Here is a 10,572-nt window from a genome sequence, read left to right as displayed (position 1 = left end):
GTACTGGGATCTTCTGAGCGAAAGTAGTTTACATGGTGCTAGGATCTTCCTAGTGCTAGGATCTTCCTCCCTCCATGTAAACTAAGTACCTTCATACATCCATATACTTTATTTATTCTCGAATTGACAGAGTAGCATGACTGCTAATTTCTTAAAAAAAAAAATGAAAATGAATAAAATATAATTATTTAAGATTTATGCAATATTATTATTAGATAAATTAGCCGGCGGAAGGAGTTGAAATCAGTGGTAGTGCGGTAGAGATTAGGACTGAAGTGCGCTCCAGGATTTGGCTGCCAAATAACTAAAAGAATTAAGACCATAGGTGTACATACTTTAGGTAGGGTGAAAATATCAGCTCCTCTTAACGAATTAGTACTGATTAAACAAGTATTTAGCAGAAAGAACCATATTTTGCGTGCGCCTGTGAGCGGGTTTTTCGAAAGCCGATTAACGTTAATCTACGATTAAAAGTGAATCGAGGTTTTCATCTCGCTCTTTAAAAGTGATTTCAAAGCCTAATTTCAAGCTAAAGGTAAAGAAAAGTCTAAGTCAAAACTGAGGGCCAAAACTCTTTTGGAAGAATCTTTATTGATTAGTTATTAAACTCGAATCAAAGTTCACGTTAATCCAGGATTAGCTTAATCGGGCTTCGAACAACTGGGCCCACAGGTTTGTAGTTCCCGTCTTTCGAGTAAGTGACTGTAGTCAGAGTTCAGTTCATGAGTTAGCTCGGACCGTACAGTAGGCTTCTGGACATACGCTTGGTATACCATTCAGGTAATACACATAGTATGAACCGCAGTTTATTACCTTAATATACCGAGTTAAACCGCAGCATGAATCTCCCGTTCTAAAACAGACTTTCTTTGTAACTTTCCCTTCGTCTACTGTAGGGTGACCGTTCTTCAGCCAGCCTGGTCTTGAAGTACCACAGGTTTTATGGCCTACGCAATAAATAGGCATTTTTCCTCCTCCTTTTTCCTGAAAACGAAACCAGCCGGGACCAAGTTTGTCGTCGCATAAATAACCAAAGCCGTTCTTGCTTCTTCTTGCCTCATTTGTCAAATTCTGGTATTGTACACAGCCTAACGCAAAAAAAAAAAAAAAAAAACAGTCAATTTTAGTAAGTAGCGCTTAAGTAGCCTAACATAACAGTCAATTTTTGTAAAGTGGTGGCTTAAGTAAGAATAAAAATGTCGTTTCTCCTCCTCCTCCTCTTCCGTTTTTTCTTTTATTCCAAAGCCAATTAAAATACAGAGTTAAACGTTAACGTTAAGTAAGTTATGAGAAGCAAGGTTTTGTTTCTCTTGGTTAAACCATTTTTACCTCCATTTATGGCTCATTACTTTGACTCCTTTCGGGGATTAAGATTTTTTTGTTTACGTTTTTGTTCTTTGTCCCATGTTCGAGATGCAGAGAACATATTTCTTCTGCCATTGAATGAGATAAAACTTCACTATCTTCTCTCTATATCAGTTATAAACTTGACTGACTTGCCTATTAGCTGGCAGTTCTCTCCGTCTCCAACATAACCTGGCATACAAGTACAGTTGTATGAGCCTACAGTATTCGTACAATTAGCATTGCTATGACAGCTGTGGAGTCCTGTTCCGCACTCGTTAATATCTGAAGAAAAATGAGAAAAAAATTTCCCTTAAGGTGGATTTCCACTGTCGCGTAAATTTTACGTGCGTACAGACGTGAATTTAGCTGGCTTTACGTATGTAAATAAAATAAGAAGCGATGTATGAGCCGCGTGCGTAAACGTAAAAAGTTGAACAGCACTCAACTTTTTACGTTTACGCACGCGGCCCATACATCGCTTCTTATTTTATTTACGTACGTAAAGCCAGCTAAATTTACGTCTGTACGCACGTAAAATTTACGCGACAGTGGAAATCCACCTTTACATCTGACGGCTGGTTTACTTGAGCTGGAGCCTCGTCTCCAGTCCCTCGCTTTCTCTTGAAAAAATGAATGGGCGTGGGGAAAGATGGGAAGGGTTTGAAAAGACGCCATTTGTTCACAAGCTCCCTTTGTTCCTAGCGCACATTTCCCAATTGATTGTAGAAGAGAAGCGCCTGTGAGGGCGACAACTTGGGTATTGTCTCGATTAAGTTTCGCATTGATAAAATGAAAAGAAATCAGATAAAGAAAAAAAGGTTGTAGTGAGTTATTCTCATGCAGCCAAATAGGTAGCTGAATTAACGGAATGCTCCTACACTTAACCGCGGTTATACGTAGAAAGTGATACTTTAAGAGCTCAACTCTGAGCTGCTTTTTCTGGCATTCCTCTTCATCACTCCTGTTTTACGCGGCCGCTCCAACTGGACTTCATGTCCGCGCACGTACATGCGTACACCAATTTTTGAACACGTTTAATTTACAATGCTATAGTTATCGCTGTCTATCTGTTACCCGTTACACACCTTCGCAACTTCCTCCATCTCCAGAAAATCCTGGCTTACAAAAGCATTGGAAGGACCCTTGTAGATTAACGCACATAGCATTGCTGTGGCAGTTATGAAGGTCTTTCTCGCATTCGTCAACATCTACCGCGATGAAAGGATGTTAGTGAACGAGAGTGAGGGTTTTTTTTTTACATTTCTCAGTATAAAGAGAACAAACTAGTTCAGTAATAATATAGGTTTAATTTACTAATTATAATGGTTCAGCATTTGCCCAGAGAATACTATTTATATTAACATGAGCTGCCCGTACTAAGACCTAATTGTGAGTGCAAACACATACTTTTGTCTCGTGCTACTTTCTCAGAAATTCTGCCAAGTGTCCAAACAGTCAAGGAGAGGGATCCCACTACAAAAACATAAAACGTATTCACTTTTTCGCTACACTTGTGTACATTTTTGGAAAGAACTAACCAGAAAAATCGGCTCCAGGTAGTCCGTTTTGGGAATCCGTTTCCATTCAGAACCCTCCTCTTACCAGCATGTCGGACCACCCAGTCCCCCCCTCTGGATCGGACCAGTTTAACGAAACAACGAAACGGGTAAAGGACCACCATTCACTTCGTATGTGGGAGGGGGGGGAGCGGTGGGCTGGTAGCATTTGAGAGGGAAGAGAATACAAAAACAGTAGAGGAGAGGGTGGCACCTAAAATAATAAAGGAGTTCAATTGGTCGCCGGCTCTCGAAAAATTAACTGAAACGGGATAGGAGGGTGTAATTCCGAGGGGGAGTGATATTCTTCCCCCCCTAACTTCGCCTTTTCTCCCCAATAAGGCTCCCCTATAAATAATAGTCCTTAGCTGTGTTGTTTAGTACATTTATGGAGGCGTATTTATTACAACATCATTTCACCTTGGTTACAGTGAATTCCAGTCCATCCCGCTGAATTGCATACACATTTGTAACCCACGCGATCATTCACACATGTGGCATTATTTTGACAGTCATTTTTGATGCAAAAGTCGGTGACTAAAAAAATGAAAGCAAAAATTACAATCATCGTTAGGTTGAACTTGTCATCTTCAGTCAGCAATCTAAATGTTGATAATAACTTTTCAAGACAACCTACTTGCTGCTCCAAATTGGAAGATACAGTCAACGAGAATGGAGGTCCCGGATCTTAGGGGATCCAGCCAGTAGTTACCGCTGACCGCTTGTTCTCCTTCACTCGCCTTGATCTCTGCACACGAATCAGCAGGCAACTCGGGAATGGAACCTAGGGGCACTGGGAACGAAACATCACAATATTCCACTGGAAAAATGAGGCCAACAGGTTCCGAGTATGTTAAATAAACATGCCACTAAATAATTACAGTTTTCAAATCTGATTGGTTCCCTGTTCAAGGTATATGACGCAATATATCGTTACAACCTTATTTGGAAAGTGCATTTTCCAAACAACAAGGAAACAATTTATACTTTTCCTCGCTCTTTATTCGCCCCACATGACATTCCAATCCTGGCAGTATGCAGGATGTTTGTTCCATGAACCTAGTTTAATGGCCTTAGCTCCCACGAGTCTCCTGTAGCTCAGTGGTAGAGCATCCAAACTAGTAATCGGAAGGTCTTTTTCGACTCCTGATAGGAACACTCGGATTTTTTCCCGAGTATGCCTGTGTCACTTTTTCAATAATACATCATTCTCAAAAGGCATATATTATACCTTTATAACCCAGGAACAAAATTTAGGGGCCATACGCATATTGTATTAGTTAGTCTGGAGCAGTTGCTCGCGGTTTCCCCATCCTTCAAAATCAGACCCTACTCAAACAACCTAAATAGCTAATTTATCAGTAGAAACCAAACATATAACTTGGAACAATCCTGGTTTTTATATGAGGGTTGTTGAACTCCTATAATGAAATGGTACTGATACCTCTTTTGGGAACCTTCGTGACGTAATATCTGTCGCTGTTCATGACAAAATCATCTGGCCTGGCCTCTTTTGTTCTGTTATTCATCTCGCATAAGTGTTCGACTATGACGTAATTGTAGCTTTGACATCTGACGTCAGAGTTGCACGCGTGTCTACATTCGAAAGAGCCTGGGCGCGCTTTGAATTCCTTGTAGATGTGTCCTTTGAGCATCATCTGATCAACAGAATAACTGTTGATACCACATTGCTGAGCGGCTAGACTGTGAATCATCTGGAACAGAAAGGAATGAGCCAGTATCCTTCGCCAGGCCATTTGCCTTATATCAGCTCACTTGCGTTGCCTAAAGGGAAGATATACGAGATTTTTTTTTTTTTTTTAATAAAAACGGGATCAACGATCAAAAGCACTTCACTGGCAGCTAAGAAGCTATTGGCTAAAATTTCGATTTATGCTGAGTCTAAAAATAGTTAAACTGAGAAAAAATCATGAAAACAGTGAAATATGTATTTGCATCACTTAAAAGCCACTAAAATTTGATGCAGTGAAATAGATGCTGCCAAATATGTTTCGCGTGAATGTCTTGTTTTTCCAGAAAATACTTGGAGGGTTTTCTGACCTTCCAGTGTTTTAATCATAGGCCGCCATAAGACAGCTCAACCACATGTAAGCTGGTACAATCCCTTTTTAACAAATTAAGTCGTTGACGAAGTAGTCTGAGAAGGACTCGGAAGAAAACTCTGATTGACCAACCCTGATGTTGCCTACATTATTTCGATCCGTCGATTCTTTTTTTTTCTTTCATTCGAGTGCGCGTAAGACCATAGAATTAAGGTAGGTACACAAACTTGACGTAATCCGTTGAGCTCTTATGACTATACTTGCTCAAACCTGTCTTGACTTACACTAATTTAGGGGCTGTTTACGTGGAGGGAGGAAGATCCTAGCACTAGGAAGATCCGAGAAGGCGGATCATCCTGGCGCCATATGTTTTCTGTATTCATGCAAAAAGTGTTACTTTGCCCTAGTGCTAGGATCTTCCTAGAGATAGGATCTTCCTAGCTGAGAGATAGGAAGATCCTAGCACCATGTATACTACCTTCGCTCGGAAGATCCTAGTGCTGGGAACAAAAAAGAACAAACATGGCGGCAGCCGAGCGTTCAGCTGCTCAAGGCCGACAATTTTTCTTCTTTTCCTTCTCCTCTTGGTAACCACTCCGACCGAAATTTGTGCATGTAAAGCGAAAAAGAAAAGTTGTTTCGCCTTCTAGGATCTTCCTAGTGCAAGGATCTTTCTTCCTCCATGTAAACAGCCCCTTAGTTTAAACAACTCAACTAAAGATTTTAACTACACTACTGTAAACCGTGCGGGTCAGAACACATTCTGATTACATTTGCCTGAGCAAACAGCTGAAAAAAGCATCATCATCAGGTTTTAAGTCGATACGCTGGGCTGGGGTACACCATCATAATTGGTAGTATTCAAGCAGTTTTATAAATTAAGGAGAAAGTTATAAACTTGCCTGTTTAAGAACTCCATTCTTTTTCTGAAGTTTGAAGAACAAGCCGGCAGTAATCGGAAGAGTCTATCTGTTGAATCATAGCTACAACTTGAAGGAGGTTGCACTGAGTGATTAATTTTGTATTTTGTGTAAAATGACAATGACAATAGATGATTACCTTTAAAGTTTTCATTCCAGTATGTTCGTAAGTGAAGAATAGAGAGACATATTTTCTAATGACCCTCTTAAAAACTAAATTCAAAATAATCAATGATAATTTTTGTATTTTGGGTAAAATTGCAATGACAATGAATGATTACCTTTAAATTTTTCATTTCCGTGTATTCGTAAATGAAGAATAGAGAAACATACTTTCTAATGACCCTCTTTAAGAAAAACTAAATTTAGAGTAATCAGCCCGGCGTCCAATTACAACAGAGACGGACAGCTCTATGATTAACCGAAAAATCGCCGCTGCCAGACGCGCTCAGTAGGGAGCGTATACTAGTCAAATTGTTTTTTTATTTTTGTGAGTTACAGAAGCAAGTTATGTCTTCTGTTTGACACCAGCACTGCACGCGATAATTCAAACGAATTATCAGAATTAGGTCTAAAAATAAGTCAAAACTAAAACAAACTATTATCAGAGTTACATTACTTATAGTTCAAAGACTAAATTGCGAAAGAAGTCGAAGTTAACTCAAACTTCAATGAAAAATTGTCACCATTATCGAGTAAATACATTAACGAGCTAAGCTAAGGCAGCTGTACACTACGTTAGCTTTTAGGTGGCACGAAACACCTGTGTCAGTATTATTAACTTTGAAATAAATGTGATGGAATATTTCCAGCCTGGTGAATGAATGAGAATGATGTATTATTCTAGAAAGTGACACAGGCATACTCGGAAAAAAGAAATCCGAGTGCTCCTATCAGATTTCTTTTTTCCGAGTATGCCTGTGTCACTTTCTAGAACAATACATCATTCTCATTATTAACTTTATTCATCTCTACATCTTCACATAATACATTAAAAAAATAGTATACCGTAAATATAACGGAGAAAGGGTAACATATAGCTTAACTAATACTTAGCCTTCAACATACATGGATGGCAAATTATCGCTTTTTGTAGGGAGAGAACGAAAGAAAAAATATACATTATAAAACATAAACACACATACATAATATGAACACTGGAGAAAAACTATTAATAAAGGTGATAAGAACAAAATAATTATACCAAGTCAATCTTAATATTGAGACAACTACAAATGTTTCGGCAAAATCCTACTTTGCCTTTTTTTCCCTTTGCTCTGGAACTCATAACTTAAGCACATTTAACTTAGCAAATTAAATGAAAAGAAGAAAAAAAGTAACAAACATAAGTTTAATCTTAGTGATCTTTCTCCCGAGGTCGAGATTTCGCGGCCATCTTGCTTGACAGCTGAACTGTGTCAATGGGTTATGCTTAGCATTGGCTCTTTTATACACAAGTTGTTTTTAACTGTCTTGTTAATATTAAAAAAAAAACTTTTAAAATATTTCCCTCATTTATTATCATTGTTTTTACGAATGATTTAAAGTCTCTTTGCAACTGATCAGGAATTTATTCGTTGATTACCGTACTCGAGTTTAAAAAGCGATAAGGTCTTAGTTCTTGGTTTAATACACTTCTGAATCGAGCTTGTGCAATCTCAGAAGCACCTTAGCAAGTTTAAGACGATAAAATGACAATTAACACAACAACACCTCCTTTAATTAAACACGATCCGATTTAAAGCATAAATATACTTGTGGGGTCGTGTAAACTACAAGGTAAAAACTACAAGATAAAAATTTAAAATAGCGATAATAGCGATATTTAGGAGAAAGAGAAAAAAATATAGTGAAAAAAATAAAACCTGATAACATTTGTAAACGGTGTAGTGTTTGGGGAGCCAAGCTCCTTAAAAAATTCGTCTTTTTTCTTTTTATTGTACAGGGTTACCGCCAATGGCCAGCACTGTGAAGTAGTATTATACACAAAGAACATCGAGGTCATTCGGGAGTGGATAAAGCTTTACCAAGGAGAGAAACGTGGAGGAATCACTGCTGAGTCTGCTCTGTTTGTTTGCAATAAGTAGGATGAAGTAGAAAGACAGACAAGCCAGACCGAGAAAGAAAATTTCCATAAAGATATCATTACCAAACTGAAAAAGAATGTCCCTGGCCTCGATGAAAAAGCCCAAGTGGTGAGAATGTCAGAATCTACTGCAGCCCACGTACAACGGAAATTTAACGTGATGAGCGGCGATCTAAGCATTCTGATTGGTGGAATACAACGCCTCCTCTCCCTTTGCGTCGAAAGAAAAACGGAATTTTTCTACAGGCGAGTTTGCTTCAGGTCTGTTTTTGATTCCCAAGGGTGATGGTAAAAAGGGTTACATATTAATGAGCTTAGTGGGTTTAAAAGCATTCGCGAAACTTTGAGAAGATTTTGTTATTACAGAACGCAAGACGATGTCCTATGATGTGTCCTCTTTGTTCACGAATGTACCTTTGGATGAAACCATTAAGATTCTCGCAGACAGAGCCTTTAGAAACAACTGGTTTAATTCTGAGTACAATTTGAACATCTCGAAGCAGGACCTTATTGATCTTTTGGGTGTGGCCACCAAGGGACAGCTTTTCCAATTTAATGGTTCCCTGTATGAACAGATCGACGGTGTAGCGATGGGATCCCCTCTTGGGCCCTTGCTAGCCAATGTATTCATGTCGTCTATTGAATTAGATGTGGAGGGTAAGCTGCCACCTTATTATCGTCGATATGTTGATGACACACTCACCGTGATGCCCGATTTGTCTACAGCTAGGGACTTTCTCGACACCCTCAACCACGCCCACCCCGCCATCAAGTTCACTATGGAGGTAGAAAATGATGGAATGCTCCCCTTCCTTGGTATTCAACTTCTAAACCAGGCGCCCCGTGTTGAAACTAAAGTGTTCGTGAAGCCAACAAACAGTGGTCTGCTTCTCCATTACCACAGTCATGTTGATAATAGGTACAAGCGCGGCCTATTGACAACTATGCTTGACCGTGCATATCGCCTGTCTTCGTCATGGTCCTACTTCACTGAGGAGTGCGAACGCCTGAAGTCCGTGTTCTCTAAATTGAAGTATCCCAAGCACCTTGTGGACTCCACTGTTAAAACCTTTCTAAATCTAAAGGTCGCCGACCAGCCTCCATTACTGTCCAAATCTACGACAGAAAACACTACTCGGGTCGTCATACCCTTTAAAGACCAGGAGTCTGCTAATATCGTGAAGACACAGTTAAAAGATCTCAGTGTGAAGCTCCAGACTATTGTCCAACCAGTGTTTACGAGCCGCAAAATAGCCCAGGAGTTCCCGACAAGCGAACCTAAGCCTCAGCTCATTGATCAACAATGCGTTGTGTATAACTTCAAGTGTGACCAGTGCGATGCTGGTTATGTCGGATACACCCGTGGCCATCTGTTCGCACGCGTTGATGGACATAGAAGCAAGAACTCGTCAGTGCGCAAACACTATGACAATAGACACGCAGGCAGGATTCCAGATGACCTTCGCAATTGTTTCAAGGTGTTAAAAAAATGCCAGAACAAGTTTGATTGTCTCATTAATGAGATGTTACTCATTAAGCAATTACGACCATGTTTCAATGTGCAATCAGACTCTATTTGCGCTAAGGTCTTTGTCTAACTTATGCAAATAAGTGACTCTGAACTCTCAGTACTCTTGCAACTGAATCGCATATTTAATTTTAGTTTCCCTTGACAATGGCGCTAAGATGTCGCCGAAACGTACTTCTTTCGTTAGTTTTTGCCTGTATATAAAATTATTCTGAAAAACAGTAAAATACAAAGCAATGTATGGCGTTTTTTCGAAATTGAAGCTTTATTATCTCTGAAAAATGCATGGTTACCCTCAATTTTCTTTTTGGATACCAAAAGCACTTGCTATTTTCTGCTTTCTCCGCATAGTTTTAACCACGCAAAAACATCACTGTATTAGTAGGCAACACCCATAGGAAACCCAAGTATCTTGAGATGCGCAGGTGGTATGTGCAGTAACAAAAGTAGGCACCGTCCTTAAGGGTAAAGCTTAAGATGATATTTCCTTTACAGGCAACTGGAGCACAAGCACATAGTGGCGTTCTATAGAGTGGTCATGGAGTTTCACAAGCACAGTCTAAGTTCCTTGGGATTGGTTTTCGAATTGTGTACTGACAGTCTCAAACGAAGAACGCGGCGGCCCTCACTTTCCAGTTGAACAAGCAGATTTTGGATGCCCTTGAATTAATCCACAGCTGAGCAAGGATATCGTTCACCGGGATCTCAAGCTGGACAACGTTTTGGTGAGTGAACTAGTACATAACGACGGAAAATGTGATGGTCTTATAGGGACTCGCCTGGTAGCTTAAGCTAAAACGTATAGCAGTTTGATGTTTGCATGAGAAAACTCTCTACTATCTAAATTGGCCCTAAAACACACCGTTTCGCTTTTAAAGCCTTTCACACTTTAAGTGAACCTTTGTAGTTCTAATATTTGTATCTGTGGATGAAATCCTTAAGAAGAGGCAACCATTAAAATGAAAATAAGTGAGCAGCACTTTCCTATAAGACTGTTTCTTTTCAACTTATTTGCAAAATAAAGTTTCATTTGATTAGCCAGCTGCTGATTTCGAGTTGTTTTTCAACATTC

At 39.5% G+C, this 10,572-nt stretch overlaps 2 protein-coding genes and 1 long non-coding RNA gene across 4 annotated transcripts in view; 1 reads left to right on the top strand and 2 right to left on the bottom strand.

Annotated features, from left to right (window-relative positions):
* The window catches only part of LOC146449530 (uncharacterized), a 16,501-nt gene extending 11,796 nt beyond the window's left edge, over positions 1–4,705 (bottom strand). The window contains exons 1-6 of the mRNA XM_085101892.1: positions 4,348–4,705; positions 3,541–3,696; positions 3,324–3,440; positions 2,433–2,555; positions 1,501–1,629; positions 814–1,088 (exon numbers count right to left, since the gene is read on the bottom strand). Of these exons, the coding sequence (XP_084958018.1) occupies positions 814–1,088; positions 1,501–1,629; positions 2,433–2,555; positions 3,324–3,440; positions 3,541–3,696; positions 4,348–4,660 (1,113 nt within the window). The 5' untranslated portion in view covers positions 4,661–4,705. The remainder of the gene's footprint in view (positions 1–813; positions 1,089–1,500; positions 1,630–2,432; positions 2,556–3,323; positions 3,441–3,540; positions 3,697–4,347) is intronic.
* LOC146449527 (uncharacterized) overlaps positions 1–10,572 on the bottom strand; it is a 178,005-nt gene that overhangs the window by 152,931 nt on the left and 14,502 nt on the right. The gene's annotated exons all lie outside the window — the stretch shown is intronic.
* Positions 8,548–9,570, top strand: LOC146449529 (uncharacterized). Its single transcript, XM_085101465.1, has one exon. The coding sequence runs from the start codon at positions 8,563–8,565 to the stop codon at positions 9,568–9,570; it is 1,008 nt and encodes a 335-aa protein (XP_084957591.1). The 5' UTR covers positions 8,548–8,562.

The sequence above is a fragment of the Pavona decussata genome, unplaced genomic scaffold (assembly GCF_977016875.1).
Source record: "Pavona decussata unplaced genomic scaffold, jaPavDecu1.1 SCAFFOLD_602, whole genome shotgun sequence".
In the NCBI taxonomy this organism is placed as follows: Eukaryota; Metazoa; Cnidaria; class Anthozoa; order Scleractinia; family Agariciidae; genus Pavona; species Pavona decussata.
This window is presented reverse-complemented; position numbering and strand designations above follow the sequence as displayed.

Bases quoted from the DNA above. Each gene is read 5' to 3' on its own strand.
- LOC146449529 (XM_085101465.1), top strand. From the start codon at position 8,563: ATGGGATCCCCTCTTGGGCCCTTGCTAGCCAATGTATTCATGTCGTCT.